The sequence below is a fragment of the Lathamus discolor genome, chromosome 7 (assembly GCF_037157495.1).
Source record: "Lathamus discolor isolate bLatDis1 chromosome 7, bLatDis1.hap1, whole genome shotgun sequence".
In the NCBI taxonomy this organism is placed as follows: Eukaryota; Metazoa; Chordata; class Aves; order Psittaciformes; family Psittacidae; genus Lathamus; species Lathamus discolor.
In genome coordinates this window covers 19,127,381-19,150,802 of record NC_088890.1, presented here as the reverse complement: position 1 = coordinate 19,150,802, position 23,422 = coordinate 19,127,381, and the positions used below count along the sequence as shown (strand labels likewise).

Below are 23,422 nucleotides of genomic sequence, written 5' to 3'. Positions count from 1 at the left end.
TACTCTGAATGACATTAAGGAAAAGCTTCAGTTTTTCAAAACAAGCCGAAAGCAAATTTAAAGTAATAATAGAAAAAGAAACCATTACTCCAAAGTTTAATAAAAAGCTGAGCAAACAAAAGTTTAATGGACAACAGTGTCTTGAAAGCATGGGAGTAAAGAACTAAGGGAATAACCACCACCTAATTTCTTACTTTCTCTCACTTTCTGCCTATTATCTACACAGAAATCAGGTTTACACCTTTATCACAATGTTCTTCCCCTTCAGCATCAACAATACTCCTTACATCCAGATGGACCCTGACACGCTTGTGAGGTGGGCTGATGCCAACCTTATGAAGTTCAACCACGCCAAGTGCAAGGTCCTACACCTGGGTCGGAGCAATCCCAGGCACAGCTACAGGTTGGGCAGAGAAGAGATTCAGAGCAGCCCTCCGGAGAAGGCCTTGGGGATGTTGGTTGATGAGAAAATGAACATGAGCCGGCTTCAGTGTGCGCTCGCAGCCCAGAAAGCCAACCGTATCCTGGGCTACATCAAAAGGAACATGACCAGCAGGTCGAAGGAGGTGATCCTGCCCCTCTACTCTGCTCTTGTGAGACCTCACCTGGAGCATTGTGTGCAGTTCTGGTGTCCTCAACATAAAAAGGACATGGAACTGTTGGAACAAGTCCAGAGGAGGGCCACGAGTATGATCAAGGGACTGGAGCACCTCCCATATGAAGACAGGCTGAGAAAGTTGGGGCTGTTCAGCCTGGAGAAGAGAAACTGTGTGGAGACCTCATAGCAGCCTTCCAGTATCTGAAGGGGACTACAAGGATGCTGGGGAGGGACTCTTCATCAGGGACTGTAGTGATAGGACAAGGCGTGATGGATTTAAAATTAAACAGGGGAAGTTCAGGTTAGATATAAGGAGGAAGTTCTTTACTGTAAGGGTGGTGAGGCACTGGAATGGGTTGCCCAAGGAAGTTGTGAATGCTCCATCCCTGGCGATGTTCAAGGCCAGGCTGGACAGAGCCTTGGGTGGCATGGTCTAGTGTGAGGTGTCCCTGCCCATAGCAGGGGGATTGGAACTAGATGATCTTAAGGTCCTTTCCAACCCTAACTGTTCTATGATTCTACATGAACTTAGCGCATATCATAATATTGTGTCATGCTTTCGGATGAGTTCACATATCCCAGTGCCTGCCCAGCTTCTAGTCATGCCACAGTCAGGAACTGAAATATGAAGTGGGTTATGGGCTAACAGATAAACTTCTGGAGATGGGTATAAAAACCAAGGCCTTGTAATGGAAAGCTCTCCATATGAAAGAGAGCGAATTGACTTTCCTTTGAGCCAGGGAATAAGAGGAAGTATCACTGGATATACACAAAAATAGCAGTGTCAGCTAAGTAAATCACATACTTTGATTCTGTCATTAAGAAAATACAGGGTCAAAAGACATGAGCACAAATATTTTCTTTACATACTGCACAACTACCTAGTGATGGATATCCACCGCCACACGATACAAAAGCTCTGTAAGATTAACAAAATAAAATAAACATGCACATGGCTACTTAGAACTAGCAACTACAACAGCCCTTCCTCTTCCCTGAGGTGCTACTGCTCACAGCGAAAACACTGATGGAGCAGAGTTGGAAGCTTCCATTGCTGTCTCTAACGTTATCTGTCTCTCACCTCTGTTCCTGTATGTACAGCACCAACAACGCACACCCTACAGATGTGACAACTCATGTGCTTCCCTACGACAAACAGGATGAAAGCATTGCTGGGCCTCTACACCGATAGGTAGTGCCGATTTCCAGGGAAACGTTGAGGAGAAATGAAGGGATCCGGGCTGGGTAACAACCCATCTTCTGTTCTGAGGTTTTAAACACAAGATCTTTAACTTCGACAGAATGGAAAGGAAAGATGAGAAGCAAACCTGTGGTCAGGTGAAGAGCAGTATTTTTAAAGGATGTTTCAAGAGCTGAACAACTTTCCAAAACCGTGAAATTTCTTGGAACATAAATACTCAAATTTGCCACACAAATGGAGAATAAATAATTTGGTTTCTTGTTTTAAGTCAGATCCTTACTTTATTTTACCTTGATTTAACATTTCTAGGCATTAGTAATTTTTCAATTATAAAACAGGATCATAACAGCTTATTTCACTAACACTCGTCAATCAGAATAGGTGTGAAACAAGTTTCATGTTTAAACACACTGACCACATTAACTATACCCTAATTAAAATTTTACCGCACCATTAGCACAGCAAAGTATCACAGAAATCACAAATACAGTCAAATGAGGGCATGAAGCTACTGTGCTTGCATAATAATGTCTTTCAAATTAGATAACCAAGCCTTTGCACGTTTCACTTTGAGAGAATGGAGCAATGCTATAATTAGGATATGCTAAGATGTTTGTGCAAATTTAACATTTTAAATAAGAGTACAACTGCACCTGACATATCCAGTCTGTGTCTGCATTTCCCATCTCTTCCCAAGCAGAGATATAACAGCACAGACCATCCTGCCCAGAGCTAGTGATCCACAGAGCCATAACAAGGAATGTATTTGCCCTCTGATTTATAAATTACACGGGTGAGCACACTCAGGAAGACAAGCTAAAATGAACACAGTCTTAATAGTTTATTTAATTAACACTTTGACTAACAGCTGCCAACTTAACCTAGACAAATTAACCCAGACAGGATTGCAATAGGCCCTGAAGGCTTTATTGCTATTTTCTGCCTCTGAACTTCCCATCAGAGCTGTGCCTTTAGAGCGGTTTTGGGGATATCCGAGTTTCTTTAGAGAGCCCGTGGTCAGGTACTTATACACCCTGCCTGCAGCTCCAGAGAGAGCCTGGCAGGGTCTGCACAGAGCAGAGCTCACCCTCACTGGGTTGTCCCCATCTGCAGGGAACACGCTGCTTGCCTGCTCTTGGAGCAGGGCCAGAGCGTGCCGGTGACATTTCAGAAGGGCTCAGCGGGCTGCTTGCAGCGCTTAATCCCTCACTGTGAGACTGATTATCCACAGGGAGCCCCGCCGAGGCCCCATGACACCTGCAGGCAACACTGTGGTCCACACCAACCACCGCGCACTGAGGCTGCGGCTCCAGGCTGGTGGCAAAATGCTGTCCCCACCCTTTTGGCCAGGCTCAGCTTCACCAAGGGTGGGTATTGTTGCCATGGAGGTGGCATCAGCACCAGGGATGTACAGCCACGGTGGCAGGCTTGCATGGATGCTGTTATGAAGGAAGGCTCCCCTGAGCCTTTTCCTCAGCCTGGAGAAGAGAATGCTGCAGGAAGACCTTGTAAAATTCTTCAAGTACCTAGAGAAGGCCTACAAAAATCTGGAGAGGGGCTTTTGACAAGGGCCCATAGGGACAAGACAAGGGGAAATGGTTTTAAGCTGACAGAGGGGAGATTTAGATTAGACATTAGGAAGAAGTTCATTACTGTGAAGATGGTGAGGCGCTGGCACAGGGTGCCCAGAGAACCTGTGGCTGCCCCATCCCTGGCAGTGTTCAGGGCCAGGTCGGATGGGGCTTGGAGCAATCTGCTCTAGTGGAAGGTGTCCCTGACATATACCTTTAGGTCCTTTTCAACCCAAACCATTCCATGATTCTACGATCAACTAAAAGCAACATGCAGGGGGTTGGAACTGGATGAGCTTCAAGGTCCCTTCCAACACAAACCATTCTACGATTCTCCAGCAGCAAGAATTCACTCCATTATTTACTATCTTGAATTTCCAGATAGGTCTCGACAACCTAAATTTCCAGATTCTGAGGTCTGAACGTCGAAGACGTCAAATCCATTAATTGTGAACGACAACTCAGGAAAATGAAGACATTTCCTTGGATTATGCTGGTTTTAAAACTCATCTCCTTCCATAGCTAAAATTAGTACCAGAGGCATGCATGCTTTTGAAGGAATTTGTTTCTATTGTACACTCTTCTACTTGACACCCGTAATTAAGACCGGGTTAAGTCTCCATCATATTTTAGTGGTTCACAAAATCCCTGACTTTAAACTACTGTGTGGGGAACCAGCACTGATGTATTTGTCTCCTTAAAAACTACAATTTATCCTTTTTTAGTCTCTGATTTGGCTTAACCTCATTCGAGGACCAAGAGGGCAAGTAAATTCTATTTTGTTGCTTGCTCCACAAATAAACTGACCAAGATCTGGCAATTTAATTCCCAAGTGGAACAATACAGAACTCTGTCTTCCTTCTGAGTAAGAGTGAGGACAAAGAACTCAACTGCTACGAATTCTGAACAGCTGGGCATCAAGGCAGGAGCTGGAATGGAAGGGAGAGGCATGACAGTACATTCACATGGGGAGAAACAACAGCCCATGGGAAGGCACACAATGGCAGAGAGAATGCAATGGGATTTTATGCCTCCTTATAACAGAAGCGTACATGCCAACTGCCTCAACAACAAATGTAAGTTTGTTCTTATTTACTGTTTCCCAGTGACTAAAGTCTAAGTAAGTCCATACAGTAAATACTCACTGAGCTTCACCTTGAAACAGACTGTGCACGTGACACAATGCAATCACATGCTGCAAGTGTACCCTGACAAATGCAAGAGTAATTTTACTTAACGTGGTAAAAACAACCCATTACGGAAGGCAACGAAATTCCAAAATTCTTTTCCCAGTGTAAGTATTGCAAAAGGTTTTATTTTCTATCAACACTAATTGAAGTCATTAAAAATAATTCCCCAAAGCACCACCAACATTAGATAATATAAACATACTATCAGTTAATACCTGAGTTCAGAGCCCTAAAATCAGCCTTGCAAGCTGTGAGGATCCTTTGTGTAGATCCATACACAAAGGGACATACACCTGCACACCCTGCTAGCTCCCTTCTCTACCATCAGGGCAGCACAGACAGGGCAGAAGGGAGAGCACCAGTTCAATGTGAATCATTGCAGAGAACGTAATTTCCAGGTCTTTGGTGTTGCAAGATCATCCAAGAAGGTCAACTGGACTCGTGTTGAAACCATTGCAATGGGAGAAAGTTTGCTTCCTGCCACTCAAGGTGAAGAACAGCACCCACCTCCTCCTGTTCTCACTGAACACAGGTAACATGAAAAGATATTTACATGATTTGTGATGCTATCACTATGCACACACATGCAGGAGCTCCCTGGTATGAATGAGTACTGCAGAATGTTAAGAAATGCCTCAAAAAATAAGAAATTCTACAACCTGAAATATTCTGCACATTTTGCATTGCCAAGAAAACGGCTTTTAAGAATGGCTAGAGCATTTCTGATATTTTATTTACATTATATTTTCTTGCCTGGCTTTGTGAAGTGAGATAAATACAGCTCTACCATGTCTGCTACCACTTGACTACATTGTAGTGTTCTGTATGTTGAAATTGGGTTAATTTTAAGACAAATGAAGAACTGAATTTGAGGTGCTGCAGCCTCCTGCCCCCTGCTGAGAGAGGTCCCAGAGATACTGGGGTTTATCATTAGCATTAAAATCAGCATTAAAACAGCAAGGGTGAGACCTTTCAAGTGCTTTTATAGAAGGAAGATCTTCACTCGTCAGTCATCATGTGCACACTCCAGCTTAGCTGTGCTATGATATGTCTGATTAATCTGGCAGCCAAAGAAACCAAACCCAACCCAAAACCCTAAACCAAACCAAGGAGGCATGAAGGGAGCCAGGAACAAAACACGACACAAGACCTAAAGCTATGTATGTATGTACACAGGGCAGGAGGTGTTGCAACAGGAGGGTGTGTGATGGCAAAACACACAGGAGAAAGCCACAGACGACCAGGCTTCATTATCTGCAGTGCACATGAAACAACTCATTTCTCCTTTCCCAAAATTCAGCAATCTCAGGCACCAATTGCACAATCACTTTAAGCTGGCTGCTGAGAGCTAATACTGCCACAGCAGATCTCTGCCCTCTCCCCCAATCCCAACTGCTCCCTTCAAGCCTTCCCCCCATCTGCTTGCTCCCTAACAAAGAGCAAACCCATCAGTCCACAGACCTGACAGTCTCACAAAACCAAAGGCCTCCTTGTACAACTAATAGAGCTAGGAGAAGCAAGGATTAAAGTGTGACTTGATCCCAGTGAACAGGCTGGAGGCCTAAGCAACTGGGGATGGCAAAGAACTGGGCTGTGAGCTGCAGTCATCATTACTTTGCCAGTTCCTGGAAGTTTTGGAGGGTACATAACAAAAGAGTTCAGACTCCCATGGAATTTCATCTGCTTGATATCAACACTGCATAAGCTGGGCTTGCTTACACTGCAGCTTGCTTATGTTTACATCTAGTACTGCCTAAAACAATTTTGTTGTAAATATTTTGTTTTAAAGAGATTGTTTGGTTACTGGCTACTATTATTATTCTTCCTGGAAGGAAGAGAATGATGGGCCATGAGCCAACACCAAACTTCTTAAAGTTGATCAATTGAGAACTCTAGCGTAGTTAGTTAGAAAAATTACGTGGCTGCTATAGTGGCTGCACAGCAAGAACTCCACCATGTGCTACAGGACACCACGAAACCAGCCTTAGTGAAAGGAACAGCAAAATCATGTAAGGCCTTGTATGCCTTTCCTCCTCTCCCTAAAGCTGGAAACAAGTGCTCCAAAGTACCATCTTGAATGAAATACCCTGAACCTCCAGAAGCATGGGACAACAGATTTTGCAATCAGTGGGTTTTTCTCTCCAGCAGCTGCCACTTTGGAGAGCGTGTTATATGCTATGGAAAATACAAATGTATCAGGCAAGATTTCTGGTTTTGGTGTTTCCTCTTCTTTTTCAAGTCGGCATGCTTGGAAGTTCCTCAGGTTTTAGAGAAGTGAAGCGAGTCCGAATTCAAACGAGTACAGAAGAACAACTTGTCAGGCTTGTTGGTTCACAACCAAGTGACACTGTTTTATGCCTCAGGATCAACTCCCCTTACACAATGTGCTTGTTTATACCAGAAATATGATAAATAACTGCTACCCATATAGCACGTGTGCACACACAGAGAGGGAAGGCTTCTATAGGGACTTATGCTGTTTTCAGGGAATGAAACCCGGAAAACACATTTAGTACATTAGATTTCAAGTGTCCAACCACAGCTATTGTGGACCACTGCCACCTGGACAACTGGGACAAGGCAGAGGAAACAGCAAGCGGCCCAGGAGCTAATATGCACTTTCAGCACATCCTAACTATATGCCAAGCCTTCATCCTCCCTCGGTATGTTCTTGTGAGCACAGAAAAACGTGATGAGTGTGGTCCTAAAGGTCAGCAACCATCCTTGTTCTGAACACTGATTGAGCCTATGGAGAGCTGAGCTGAGAAAGGAACTGGCCACCACGAAATACAAGTAACACTAGCTGTCACTCTCAACCTGTGAAGAGCATGATGCGAGCATCAAGCTTTGCAGTACTACTCACATACATAAGTTTATATAATCTCTAAATCAGAGGTATTTTTAGAAACTGGTTGGTGGATAGCTTTGTGACCCACATGACGACCTTTGGTCAGAGTACATGGCACTACGAGGGGAGGGGAGCAAACTGTGGCAGTTTAGAAACCTCTCCTTAGACCTTAGAGGCCAGGAGAGGGCCTACGTGGCATGCTTCCAGGCACATACATGGTTACATGCGGTTCGTCACAGGCTGTAAGCCAAAATGAAACTGAAGAAAGCGAGCGCTTGCTAGTCCCATGCCAATGATGAGAATGGTCAGAGCACTTAAAGAGTACTATAAGGTTTCTCATTATGATCCAGAAAAGTGAAAGAGATTAAACAGTTACTTCACTAAGACCACACTGACACAGCAGAACATCAAAATGCTTAGCCTACAAACTCAAAGGAAGACTTCAGCCACATAGTAGCAAAGGAGGCACAGCCAATTTTCCTCTTGGCAAGCAGAGGAGCCATGAATTCCACGTGAATATCTACAAACAATAATGAACAGCTCTTAAAACCATCAAAGTATATCACACAAAACTTCTGCTCAAATCTAACTCTACAAATAACCCACAAACAAGTTTTCAGGCTCAGAGGTGGAATAGCACACTGAAAAGAGTACATACACCTTCTACCTAATGCACAGAATTAGCTGCAACCCAGATACTAGGGCTTTTTCCAACCACAAGACATGACAAACAGGTTCTTTGTAACTGGCACGGTCACACACAGAGGACACATGGCACAACACAACTGCCTGGCAGAGGAAGAAAATCCTATGGGGTAAAAACATAAGGAGGTGACCTGGCTAGAAGAGGCGGCTTCCTTTCAAAAGCTACTCTATATGGAATTGTTAAAGATTTTCTGACCAACTTGCCAAACAACAAAGGAAAAAAAAAATCAGTTGTGTAGGAACAGCTTCAACTCTCCAGGAGCCTGGTCTAATTGCATCCTTTACAAAGCAGTGTAAAGAGCACGAGTTTCACACCAACACAGGCAACTTGTTATCAGGTAAACAGAGAACAGAAAAGAGGACAAGAATCAGTTGATGATGGCTGTCCAACCTGGGGAAGCAAAATGCAATTGCAATCTTTGTGTTCAGCAGCACTTTCAGACATTACAGAACTTGTATGAGCAGCAGAACAGGTGGCGTTTATCAGGAGTCTGCATGTTAAGCCACACTGACGGCTTTTTCTCCTACATCATTTTGCTGTTATTCAAAGGATTAGCCTGTTGCCCCTGTTGCATGACAACTGGAGGGATATCTACATAAGTTATAGAGTAAAAATACTGATCTTCTATACAAGCACTATTATGTTTTTGTTTTATCAATAGTAGATAATAGGGTTTGGAAGTATTTTGGCTGTTACTGCCTGAGATACCTAATGATGGTCTATTCAGTCAATAATAGTTTCATGGACTTTCATGAAGTTTCACCTTATATTTATCTATTTCTGCTTGTTATTTTCTACATTATAAAAAGTAGTTTATCTGTGCTTTCAAGTTTCATACTGTTACGGAGCTTGTACAAAGCTGGGTACTGCAATAGCTAATCCAGGACACCTATTAAAAAGCTGTTTGTTACAGGCAGACATGACATTTAGGAATCTTGAATTGACTTCAAGGCCATTTACATTACTTTGATGTAATTAATTAGTGTTAATCTCAATTAAGCCTAATGACTAGCTTAAAAAGTTGGCATTAGTTGTGCTCTTCTGAATTTCAGCCTGCAATTATCATTTTAACTTATTAGGTAAAACAGATTATTGACTGCTATTCATCAATAAACTTGCAGGTTTCAGTGTATACAAAGTGTTATACACTCCCTGTTCTGGGAATACCTTAAAAACAGTTTCTAGGCTGTATGTGTATCATATGTTAGATTTTAAATGTATTATATTGCCTGGAAGACGAACAAAGCAAGCAGTATCAATACCAGCAAGTTTGGTTTTAAAAAGCCTGCAAACTGGTTACCAAAAATGAGTAAACAACAGGTGAAAATTACTTGACATAATGCCTATATAAATTAGGTAGCAGCTAACTTGCAGCCATGCCTAAACCCAAAATATTGTTGATTTCTTTCATTTGCCAAGAATAATATTGCCTCAAGTTTTTTCTCCAAAGTGCAACACTCACCTTACTGCCTGGTTACCCTTTGGTGCCCTTCTGCTGTAGGTGACAATACAGCTTTCAGAATGCTGCCTACTTTTCCTTAGGCAGCAGATGAAGAAGCTGCTACAAAACACCGCTTTTATGTAGGTCCAGCATGGGTAACTTTCCTCCAGCTAGTACAGTACCTCCTTTTCTTTCTACTTGTAGGGAACTGGTGGGCATTCCTCTCACTGCAAACACCGCTGAAAGCTACACATACATCCTACTTTCTAAGAAAGATAACATTTAGAGCACAGAAAATGAGAATTTAAAAATAAACTTAAGCAAAAGACAGTAGAATGAATGTATAGAAGTAAAACAAAAAGATGACCATTAATAAGTGCATATGCATGTGTATAACCATCTCCTTTCTTTATGGTGAGTGCCTAGTAAAGCCAGGAGAAGCATCTCAAGTAGGATACACTGTTGTTCTCCCCACCAAAACATGCAAAATCCAAGAATGCCAGGATGTTACAAAAACCACACTAACAGCATTGCTGCCAAAACACAGAGAGGAGAAACTAGTAGAAAAAAAAAAACCAACTTGTGTTTGTTTTGCCCTGTTTAACATCTCCTTTCTTTCACTTCCCCCCCACCCCTGCTATACAGAGTCACAAAATCAGCACCGTACCTACTTCATTCTGCAAGGTCATTTTCTCCTACCTTCCTTATTTAGTTTCTCCCTTACTGTCTTCAACTCTTTCTTTTTATATGTCTTTTATTTAAGTTCTTTGTTTTACATTTCCCTTTTTAGCTATTCCCCCGTGTCCTCTCTTTCCCCTCCTCGGACACACACCCACCCAGACTGCAAACCACTTAATTCTAGCTGTGTTGAGCCAGCCCTGCCAAAGCTGCTGTGCTGCTGCCCTGCCGGGTGCTGCACAGCTCTATACTGGAAGCAGTGGTATCCTGGCACATAAAGCCATGGAAATCATGGTCACTGATGAGATTTCCTATCTGACCTTCATAGCTGTTTTGCAGAGGAAGAGAAACCATGCACAAATCCTCTCTCTTCCAAATGCAGTGGTTGTTAGCGAGTCGGGTGGCGAGATGAGAGAGTACAGTCTGTGCAACTTGAAACTATGTCCTTCCATGAAGGGAAAAACTAGGAAAACAAAATGGGCAAAAAGCAACCCAAACTTTTTTCTTTGTGACAGTTCAATACTCAGCATGGTTTTATAAGCTTCCAAGAATACTTCTCCCTGGAATCGCAAAGCACCATGGTGTTTGTCTGAGGCTTGCAGCTCTTAGAATAATCTACAGAGTTCATGAGAACTCATCATTCTCCCCCCCAAAAAAACAAATTAGCAAGTGCTTATGACTGATCTGCATGTGGCTGGCTTTTGAAATTAAATTACTTCTAGCCCCACTCTTCAACACAGAGCTCTGACATTCTCAACTCTCCTCTAGAACAGCAGAAATCCTGCCCTTTTCTACTCCAATTCAGTTTTCTTCCGCCTCCCCAGCTCCTAAACAGGTTGCAGCTTCATTCTTCTGCACTCAGCTTTGGGCTGCATGCCAAACCCTGCATGCCCATGGCCTGCCCTCGCACCGTGTGCCACCTCCTCTGGCAGGACTCCAGCCAGAAGGAGTGGCTTAGGCACTAGAAAGAGCCCTTTTAGCCATGAAGGAAACCTTCCAAGGATGAGAAGCACATAAGCTGATGTGGAACAGCCTTCCCTGAACCTCCAGAAAATCTGAAATGATGCTTATGAGAGCTACGTTCTGCTCCACGTGCTGTTTCAACACTCAAAACGAGTTCTGAATGATGAAACTTCACATTGACTTTTAGGTTGGTTAACTCTCTCACTGTCAATCACTTCTAATTGCAGACCTGATGCAACTATCCCAGCTGGCTTCTTCCAAAGGGAAGCTGCAGCCAGATACACTCCACAGACACTTTTTATGAGAACTATTTGTTCTCTTCAGATCTTACTCCATTTCTATTGATCAACATACTTTCTCCCTCTTGCTGAACAGCTATTTCGGTAAGCGACAGTGAACGCGGCGCCGCTTCCTCTTTTCCCACAAAGATAAATATCTTTGTTTTTCTTTCTTTCCACTTGTTCTTCCCTGTCAATGTTTACCTTGAAAAGGGAGCAGTCAGTCCCAGTCTCTAAACACCTAGCAAGGAGATCACTATAAAAGAGCAGGGCTTTCATGGAACCCTTGTATGTTGAGGCTTGTTTTAAATACTTTAACATTTGAGCAAGAACAGAATTAACATTCTCAGTAATAAACCACAAGGATTTCTGCATCTATGGCAGAACAGCATGAAATTCAATTGACACTAACCACAAGGAAGGGAAAAAACACACCAAAGCACTTTAAGTTAGTAGCAGTTTAGAACACAGCGCATGCAACATGAGTTACATGGTAAGTGTAAATGGTAAACCGAATGATCAATTTCATTCTGAAGCTGACCATCACCGTTTTGTTAGCTGATACTTAAAAATTGCTTTATGTCTTTAAGAAAGCTTGACAAATCCATGTACCCACAAAAAGGAAGTTTTCCTAGAAAACTACCATCAGCTTCTCAAAGAGCCTCCCTATGCTTCCAGGTAATAAAACAAGCACCACAGCCATAACACTTACAAAAATAACCTTCGGCATACGAACTGTTTGCAATGTTACAATTAATAGCAGCACCTGACTTCAGCACTCCTTAAAATCTGCATGGCACACTTAGTATTCAGCTAATGGCTTTGAGGTACACTTTTCAAAGCCTGAAATACATATATAATATATATATATATATATATGTGTGTGTGTGTGTGTGTGTATATATACTATATAAACACACATTCTTTCCAGGTGGTAATGCTTTCTTATTTACCGATGCATCACTTAAAAATAACTAAATAACCAGCTGAAATGGGGTTTTTCTTGCTGTTTCTGAAATGAATCCTGTGCTGACCTCTGAGCCCATTCTCTTCTGGGAATATGCCAAGATGAGTCTTGCAAAAGCACAGCATTTCACATAACTCTGCCAAGAAATTAAACTACTTGTTGCTGAACCCAGAGACTAAGATCCAACTGCTGGAATCTGGACTGTGCAAACTACTGAAAGAGGACTGGGTATTTAAACAGAAGCTGCTGAAGCTGCCAGTGATAATTTGTTAAATCATATATATTAACTCAAGTCATAATATGCCAAAAGCCACCTGCACATGTTTGGCAATATGCTTGGCAGATTACTCCAGCACATCTGTGGCACACCATGTAATATGCAAGTTTTCTTTTTGGTTAGACTACTACAAAAGATCACTGATACCCAAGAAAATTCTTATGATTTGTATAAAATGTTCCCATCCTGCTTTAAAAAGACATTAGCAAACAGTGGATACTTGATTACTGAAACAAACTGCTTGCTGCCAAAATTATACAGGCTATAATGAGGGTTTATCCTTCCCAAAATGTCAATGAGCTCAGGTGACCTCCTATGAGGGGAAAACAACCCCAACAACTAAAAACATCAACCCCTACCCTAAAACAAACCCCCATCCTGAGGTCCAATGGCTTTGGAACAAGATTCAGTACATTTCTTTTTACTTATTTGCTTCAAATGTTGCCTTGTACAGATATTTTATCTTTGACATTAGAATCAAATGCGAGTGTTTAGCATGGATTGCAAACAAGCAACATCTGCACAACTGTGAAAAATACAACTTTAAACTATGAAATACTGACTTCGGGTTTTGCAGAACCACTGGCTGCTGCCAAATTTGAGGTAACAGGAAGAGGGCAGAAGAAATTTATATTCAATTCACAGTACGTCAGAAGAACCCAAATATGTAATGCTGCAGGGGCTGCAGTACTTAAATAACACATGATATAGCATCCAAAACACAACAGCATATTGGCAGGGATAGTTAACAGATCATTTATCCCAATTAAAAACATAACAAATATCACGTGTTCTCTCCAAACCCAAGCACTTAACACCAACACCAAAATAAACCCCCTCATGACTAGCCAAGTAGTAAACCTGCTAACTAAAGGTGGGTGTGAGAACTGGCAGGGGGAGGAAGGAGCACGGTTATACAATTAGATGAAGGAGATCACAAGAGACCTTACACTGACTTGCAGGATGGACCCAAGTAAGTTACACAAGTGAGCATCTCTGGCTCTGCCACTAGGATCTGCCCTCTGAGTCTCACTAGACTGAGTATAATGTGTGATGATCTCCTCTATCCAATACCACAACCTCCTAGGAATCACACAAGGGGGGCTAATCTGTATTATTATCCTGCTTCTGAATCCTGTGCTTGAGGTTGAAAGGTGCACTGATCAGAAACTGAAACACTTGAGCAATTCCCCACCAGCTCACAGAGCAGTAGCCAGCAAAGCTCACAGTAGTTGCTCACCTTTGCCACTGCATGCCAAGCCTATGGAAGTTAAAACACCAGACATAGCTTTTTAATGACTCAACAGCCCAACACACTATTATCATCTCTTTCCAACATGTACTGTATTAATGGCTTTCACAATCACTACATGACTCACAGGTACTCTCAGTTTAAGTTTTACAGGTAGCCTTCAATATTACTGCTGAGAGTTTAACCCCACTTTGTAGTCACAGAAACCAAAGTACAGAGGAAACACGGAACTGGAAAAAAAAACCAAACAAACCCTAGAATAAATTAGAAGGAAGAAACCCCACATCTGTACACTGATGCTACTTTCTACACTGAGCCATCTCATCTCTCTGAGCTATAAAGCAGCCCAGACAGTGCAGAGAGGCAGCTCTCCTCAGACAGGAGGCTGATAACCACAGGAGATGTGATAAACCCTTGGAACTGCCAAAATATCAACAAAATCTCACACAGGCTGAAAACCATGTCACTTCAGGGGTTCCAGGAACAACCTGAAGTAACTGTCACAATAGATTCCTCAAAGAGCAACCTTCCAGTGAGGCATGAGAACTGTCTCTAGCATGTTTTTGGTGGAAGGAGAGAGAAAGAGGAAGTAAAACAGGTACATCCCACTGCCTTGAGCAGTGTGGCAGTTAGCAATTTGACAGGCAGGTAAGTTATTTTTATTGTAAGAATTTATACATTAAGAGAGAAAACTGCGCAGGGACTTCAGAAATATACCTGATTTGAATGCAGAGGGAAGGTCTATGTGGCACGGAAGTTGGAGATGCTGGCATGTGATCATATAGAGTGGAGAGAAATACTCCAATTGGAGAAAAATACTGTTTTCTCAGAACAGATCATCATGACAAGTGATCTCCAGTGTTTCACCCACAAGACTGAATGCCTGAATATTACACATTTTCATCATCTTTCATCTCTGAATTGTTCTACAGCCATCCAAGGAAGATGCTGGTACCATGTAAGCGTAACCATTCCCAAAGCAGCAGCAAGAATCCTAGCAAATGAAGGACATATATCACTTGTCCAGCCCCACAAATGAAGCAGCTGAGATGTGACAGAACACAGGATCCATCTTGAAACAATTCCTCTTTAGTTCCTGCCCCACTAGGTCCCCAGCATCGCTGCTGCCCTAGGCCAAGAAGCTAGAATCATTTGTGGTTACTGAAGGCCACCACCTGCACACAGGATAGAAGAAATACCACAAGAAGACTTTGGTTATCTCACTATATTAAAATGCTTTTAAAAATTAACCTACACATGGTGTTAAATGTACCAAATATGTCACCAAATGTTACAAATCAGTGTATTTATACCAACAGTATAGAATAAATGACAATTTATACTCCAAATGCTTTGATTGCCTCAAAAAGCAAAGTTCATTTTAAACTGGTATCTCTTCTAGTCAAGCCCCTGAAATATTAAAGTATCAGTTACATATAAAAATATGTGATTTGTATTAATACAGTATTTAACTAAAAAGGTCAAATATTATGATTAATTAGGTTACATTTAACTTATTTCTTGTGAATGTGGAGACTATTTGTAGTCTGAGGAAAAAAACCCAGCATATGTCCTGCAATGCACTTTCAGCCTACATAGTTAAGTAGTTTATCACAAATATGCTTTGGGAAGAAATTAATTAGCTCATTAGGTTCAGTTAATAGTTTGCTTGGCCCTCCTTTGACAAAAGTGACATTTTAAAAGACCATATTCTGCTACTTCAGAAAACAAAACCCCACATGACAAGTTTCAAAGAACACCGAGTACAAGTGACACACACCACCAGGAGCTGCAGAATGTATTAAGAGATTACCATTTCTCCAGTAACAATTAAAAATAAAAGACCCTAAGAACATCTCAAAGGTGCAGCTTCATACTGCAATACTTCAACAGGTTCTGAGAAAAAAAATCTCCTTTATCAATCCCTGAAATAATGCCACAAATAAAAGACTACTTCAGAGCAAACTGCAATCAATCCAAAGACTGTTTTACTTTCTTACTATCATGATAGTGTACTTTCTGATTTACAAGCACTGTGTGTTTTGAGGACTGCAGCAATTTCTTTCTCTGTTAAAATAAACCCTACACCATTGCCTGGTAATCAATCACCTGCCATATCCATCAGCTTTCGCTTTCAATTTTCTAAAACAAGGGACAACTGTATAAAGATTTCATGAACGTAAAGGCTGATAGAAAGCAATGAGAGCTAGCACTACCCAAAATCACCAAGTCAGCCTTCTTACCTTTCTGAGGCTATTAGTTTGGCAAACTAAGGTCCTTTAATGACATTCACCCCACCCAAGCCTGTTTTTCTCATCAGAATGACCCCGCCTGTTTCCTCTACACACCACAGGCCTCACTGAGCGTCTTCATTGTTCAGAATGCACTTAAGGAATACTAAGAATAACCTCGTTGCTTCCATCCCCTCCTTCTATGTTTCCCTCAAAGTATGTGCCTGCCACTGACGTAAGCTTTACCTTAGAGAAAGGTCCCTGGTTAGAAGTCATGCTCCTAAAATGTGATACCGATGGGAATAGTATTTATTCTTTTAAAGTATTTTCCATACCTTCATTTTGTAGTTCCCTCTTTACTCTGTCCCTTTTAAACTGCAAGTAGTGCTTACAAAAGAGTATGAGTTAACTTCGCCTGACAAGCTTAACACTGGTACAAGCAGTATTACAACATGTTTTCATGTCCACGGTCAAGCAGCAATGCTCTACCTATCCAGTTCCTAAAGCACTTCTTCAATCTGCCCATAAGGCTGTCATGCCAACAACTACAACACTGGGTCCTACAGTACAGATACATGTTTGTCAGGCAGTATTTGGCAATCACCTGCTTGTTTCAGAAAGACAACCCAAAATGTCTGCAGATATCCACTGTTCTCCATCATTACCAACCTAAGCCAGCTCCATGTTAGCACCACTAAGATGGAAGATGCAATATGCCAGCACTCAGAACAGAGTACCATCCAGTCCTCCCCCATACATTTAACTGTCAGAATCAATTTAATATGGTATTTTAGAAGGATTTATTAGACATCCTAAACTGATACTCAGTGACAGGTGAGGAATCAACACTGGCAAGGGGTGAACTTGCTGTTGGCTGATACAAAGTCTTAGAGCAACCAGAGTAAGAAAATCTTCTGCCCTTTTCTTCTTGCAGCTCCCTACAGCTCTGAAGGCCTACGTCCACAAAACCATAGGGTTTATAAAATGTTTTATTAGTATTGCATCCACAGAATAACACCACAAAACCTATTCAGATTCTTCTCCGAGTCACTCTGTGCAACACAAGCGCAGAATTCAGCAGCAAGGGTAGGGATATAAACCGTAAGGCATAACAACATAAACCCAAACAAGTGAGAGGTGGAAAGGATAGGAAATTCACCCTCTGCAGAGCATAGGAAGACCCTTTTCCCAGCCTCTAGGAAGCAGCAGAAACAAGTCTCTTTTCTTGCAAAGGGCTGGATTATTTAAGATGCAAGAAAAGTTGTATCCAGCATCTCCTACCCTTTTAAACACCATCAGTAGGCTTAGAAAAGAGGAAATGTGTACAAACACAGCGCGAGGAAGGACTAATTCAGAAGATGCTCTGTCCATCTATTTTATTAGTACCAGGACAGAAAACACCCTCTGAATTTCTCAAGAAACAAAAAGCTGAATACCAAAAACCTCCTATCAAAACACTAGCATGAAACTGTTTGAAGTTAATTTCTAGCCTTAAGTGTGGAAAAGAAGAACTGCCAACCTCCCCCAGTGAGGGTTGTAGGAAGTAACAGTGCACCTGAACTTGTGCAGCACTTCACATTTTTTCAGTCCTCTATAAACACTGGCTGACACCAACCAACACAGTAAGAGCTTCCTAGCATAGTTTATATATAAAACCATCAGACCAGTAAAACAAATACAAATTGATACTTCTGAAAATAAATAAATAAGCTTACTGGCCATCGGGTGTTTTACAACCAGATCTGTAAGTTTAGCTTTTAGCTTAAGTTTGCACTGTAAGAGAACCTGTGTAAAAATAACCTGTGTGAACACATGAGGAAAAATGACACACACAGACACAAGAACATTACATTTACTGTCTGTGAAACACATTAGACATATGTCATTTCAAAACTGAATGGTATGGCTTCAGCATTTCAAAAAGACATTGAAAAAATCCGCAGGAACTAGATCTTTATGTAATGGCATCACAATGTATATAAAATGCTCAAACACAGGTTATGTTCTTTGACATTATTTAGAATACAATGATCTATGTACCATCAAAAATAAAAAAATTGCCAGGCTTAATCCTGATTTAACCTCACCCTTAATTATTAAAAATAGTTAAGCACTTACCATAATGTGATTGAAATGCCTGTGGTTTTACGACCTGATTACAGTGGTTACACATCACCAAATAGAAATCATCATGAGCCGGGCAAAGACCAAATATTGGCATATCTAAAAACAAAAAGACAAAATGGCATCTCTCAGCTGCTGACAATTATTGAGAAACAGTTTAATTACAGAGCCATGACACTAGTGTTGAATCATAATTGTAATACATTTGTATCAAATTTGAAAATAAGGAAAAAAAAAAAAGAGCATATAATGCAAGAGATAATTTTGTGCTGGAGAATGACAAAGGCAAAAATCTTCCTACAATGATAAATGTAAAATGAGCGATTACTTGCAGAAAACATCTATTAGGAAACTGATTTAGGACTGATTATCTTATACCAGATGTAAGAATGTAATAAAAAGAGACTGACTTTAAATGACAACCACAACATCAGAGGGGATGTTTTACGTATTCTGAAAGAGGTTTGGATTTTATTCCAATTTAATTACATAAATTCAAAAAAACCGAACTTTATTTTCTATTTAATTTTTTTAAACCATTTTAAAACACACAGTTGTTCACCAGGCACTATTACATGCCTAATGGCTTTATTTATTTAGCAGTGCATTATAGTCCAGCCATCTGCTGCCAGAGATCTGTGTAACAGCTATGGAAGAGAGAGAAATAGAGATAACAGTATGTCAGAGCATGTGTGGATTTCAGAGATAACACACATACTTGCAGACTTTTCCTAATAAAATTAGTTTCTACCATTTTGTTTTTAAAAGTATAGTTTCTTATGAATACAGTTTAACAGTTCAGACTGCATTCAGAGACTACTGGAGCATTAAATACAAGATTTACTACATAACTTCAAGGTATATTACATTTATAGAACTAAAAATTATCTTGAATCACCAGAAGATACAAAATAGGAAACTGCAGACATAGTAGTATAAATCAATTATTGCCAACCTTGTGGCTAAGGGATCTACAGCACTATTTAAAGGTTTAGAAATGATACAAGAAAATGGAATTTTCTTCAAAAGAAACACCCAAGTTATAGATTTATCTTAACAGTAACTTAATTTTTAAGTTAAACTTATTTATCTCAATGCTAGAATTGGCATCAGTGCTTTGTTTTAAAGATACTAATTTGCCTATGTGTATTTTTAACAACATCCATATTTTTGCTCATTAATGGAACACCAATTATGACATAAATTGAGCAAGGTGCATTTGAAGAGCGAATGTGCCCTAACACAAGGTAACCACTGGCAGAATGACACCGTCAGCCCCGCAGAGCCCCACGGACACTTTGTTTCTCACAGACAAAAGAATGTATCCCCATGGAACAGCTTCCAGAGTGGAGGGCTCCCTTTGTAGTAAGAGTCTTCATCATATTAACTACTTTCATTTTAAAAATAAGATTTATCCCTGGTTTTCCAAAAATCTTGTTAGTGCTACACGAAAATTAAGCATGATTCCTGCCATAGCAGCTGCAACTGGATTTTGCCGCTGGATGCAAATACAATGACCATGGACATCTGACATGGCTGTGACAGATCAGAGCTACACTTCTCTAAGTCACAGGCGCCTTTTTGCAACTGAGCTTACATTGAGTAAATAACTCTGATTTGCACTTCATTAAGTAGTGACTCTTGCTTATTTATTTATATGATATTTATTAACAGAAGTATGAAGACCTCAGGCACACCCAACTTAACGCAAACTAGGCATAACTAGTAAATATATGCTGGTAGAAAAAAAAAAAAGCCAGATAGGAATAATAAACTTCTACTTTTCAACATCTACTTTCTGGGATGTAATATTAAGATAGATAAGAAAAAAAAAAAGCGTATAAACTTAAATGCTAATATTTCACGCAAGAGCTTTTTCAGTATGCCTGTATAAAACAGTTTCCACAGGGCAATCAAATACTTCCATCTGACTACTCACAGGCCATGATGAATGGGACAATAACAGCACGCTGCCTGCTATTTACACAGTTAATAGCACACAGAGAGGCTACTACTGTATAACATCTAACAAATGCAAATCCACACCCTGGTACCTATTCCCATAATTGTACCTTTCAGACAACACTGGGTTCACACACTTTACACGAGCTTGTACAGCATTTGGAGGGCAGGGGAGGGGAAAAAAAAAAAATCACTTACACCAGAAGAGGACTGCCTACTTCTGTGTCTCTTGGAAGATAAAGCACTCCTTGACACTAGTCTGAAACATCCCACTTGCTCGCTAAGTACCCTTCTATGAATATTTGCTGGCAATAAAGAGCTTCAATTTTAAACAACAAGCGAAACAAATTGGCAACCTGATGGAAACAAAAATGTTTTCCTATTTCAGTCTGGGGATCCCAAGAAATGAGTGATTTATGAGTGCCCTTTACACTCTGAAGCACATATGTGGGGTTTTAAAATCAAAGCTCTGAATGACAAAGTAACGCCAAAATACTAAGAAATATATAAACTCATAAGTTTAAGAGTAATAAGAGAAATAAAGGGTTTGCTGCACACCCAAAATCTCAACTGTGACTGCAAAGGAAGTCACACACAAGACTCCCAGCCAGATCACAGACATCAATGTAAAAGATCTTCTACCCTAGTTCCCTCATACTATACTGATACAGATACTGACATACAACAGCACCTAAATGTAACCAGTGAGGAAGTAGCGATGGTTAGAGTCCTAAATGCAATTCCTTTTGCTTTCTCGTATGAGGTAAAATAACCCATAGCTTTTCTATTAAAGCATTAATTTAAAATAGACATGATCAAATCTTTTTGTTAGGGAAATCGATAGGGCCCAAGTAACACCAGAACCTGATGATGCCAAGCGCTGCATGAACACATGAGACTACCAACTAAGGGTCACAGAACAGATACCAGTAGGCAAAAAGTAGTATCAATACTTCATCTGAACTAGTTTCAACAAAGGGTTTGAAGCTATAAGGAATGTGACTCAACCAAGACTGGTTAAGACAACTGCAAGAGACCTGAATCCACACTTCCCAACCAGAAGCCTCAGCCTTAGACACAACACATCCCATGTGTTTAATGGGCTTCGCTATCATTTTAGATGAGCAGAGCAAGAGCAGGTCTCAGGAAAACCTTCCTTCAGTTTGTGTTTGAACAGGGCGAACACCTATGTGGCACCGCTGCGAGACTGACAAATGAGACCATGCAAGTGGCAGAGAATAACAGAACTTACATAAGAAGTACTTATGAAGAGGAGGAGATGGATGCCTAATTTTTCTGTTCCCCTCTCAACCATTTATGAAAGTTCTCAAGTCTCGCGGTTGATATTCTAACGCCTAATACTTTATACCTATTTCATTTAATGACATGCAAATTCTCTATTTAAAAGTCTAATGAAGTTTATAGTATTTTGCCAGTGTCATTTCAAATGCACTGTTCCTCCGAGTTTAAAGATTACTTTTTGAAATACTTCGCTGTACATGTAAAGCCCGTGCCTCTCAAGGAAGAGCCTAGCAACCGTGATTCATATGTTCCTCTTTCAAAGCGGGGCTCATTTAACTCTCTCCATCTGGGAATGTTTTTCAAGGTCAAACTAAAAATTTAAACCAAGACCTCAAACTTTCCATTTATTTCTCCATAAATGCAGTATTTCTGCAGTATCGACATACAAATACTATTATAAGAGCTCCTAGTTATGTTAATTCTACTAACGCCATAAAGAAAAACAACTTCATGCACCTCCACAGTATGAAACCTCTTGATCATTGTGACCTCCACAGTTCACTCCTCCTTTCAAATGTAACTTAGTTACAGTGGTTTTAAAAAGGTAACTTTATGTATTGCTCTACTCTTTAGCAAGACTGGAACAAGCCTGTGCCATCGGCAGTTCTGAGGTATCTTAACTGCAGTATTTGTTGAGCATGCAATAAGGAAAATGACAGTCATGTTCTCCACAACCATAAAGGGTAAAAGAATAGAAATATATTACTTTTATTACTTTAACAGGATCTGACAGTACCTGGGACAAGTGTTGTAGGCAAATAGGGTAACAGTTAGTTAAGATACCTTGTAGCGCTGTTTGCGCAGAAGGCAGACAAACCCTCCCCAAAACCAGTAGAATTACTGTATTTAAGAGCTTGTGATCTGGAGGCATGGCATGAGGACAGAGGCCGAAGCACATGAAATAGCAAACCCAGGCAGGTTGCAGATAGAAAGCTGAGCTCGGTTACAATCAGACTAACTGCTTAGAAGCCAGTCCAAACAGCTAAAGCTCTGCCCAAGAAATCTGCACACTGAGTGTGAGTCCTGCTGCACCTATTGTTGATGTTAGTTGTCAGTAACAAGCAATCTTCAGGTGCAGGGAGGATCTCAGGTACTGAGAGTGAGCAAAGTACACTGCTTTAAACAGCAGTATAAGGTATTGTAACTCAGTTATCTTATGTAAAGCTCCCATCAACTTTAAGTTAAATAATCCCTTATTTTAATTGATTAAAAAGCTAAGTTAGCAGCTCAGAACTTACCTTTCATCCACAAACACTTCACTTCCTGCAACTGAAATACTATTTTCTACACATTATTTTCCCAAACTGTTTTCCAGAAACACTCAAGTGCTTATCATTCATGAACACACATGCGGTTTTGTATACTTATCAGTGTTGAAACGAAATTAAACTACTGACAATTCTTTTATCATGTACTCTGTAAGATGGCAATAAGAAAAAGAATATTCCTAAGCAGATAGTGTGAACAAAGTAAGTAAAACTAATACTAACTCAAAGTGCATATTCAGAGTGCTCTGGTTTACACAAGTTTTAAACCAAAACGAGATTTCTGGTAAAATATACATACTTAAGGGTTTTCTGCAAAATCTCAAGTAATGAACACTTATGTATTAATAGAACCCAAGTATTTTATGAACCATATGCGCAGGCCTAACAAATTTGTGCCTGCAAAGAACACATGCATAGTCAAACAAACCCAACATAAGACGATTAAATTTACACACCGAAACACTCTTGTTAAAAATGTGCCTCATAAGGTTTCTGCTCATGTTGCCTTAGATACAAAAGAACCTTTTAATACAACATAAAGCAAAACAAACGGACATCCCCATAC

General features: G+C 40.6%; 1 protein-coding gene across 3 annotated transcripts in view; it reads right to left on the bottom strand.

Annotated features, from left to right (window-relative positions):
- ATXN7 (ataxin 7) overlaps positions 1-23,422 on the bottom strand; it is an 81,767-nt gene that overhangs the window by 17,291 nt on the left and 41,054 nt on the right. For 2 of the 3 annotated variants that reach the window (XM_065687695.1, XM_065687694.1), the window contains one exon: positions 18,320-18,424. The exons of the other annotated variant lie outside the window; for it this stretch is intronic. In XM_065687695.1, the coding sequence (XP_065543767.1) occupies positions 18,320-18,424 (105 nt within the window). The remainder of the gene's footprint in view (positions 1-18,319; positions 18,425-23,422) is intronic. 3 annotated transcript variants of the gene reach the window in all.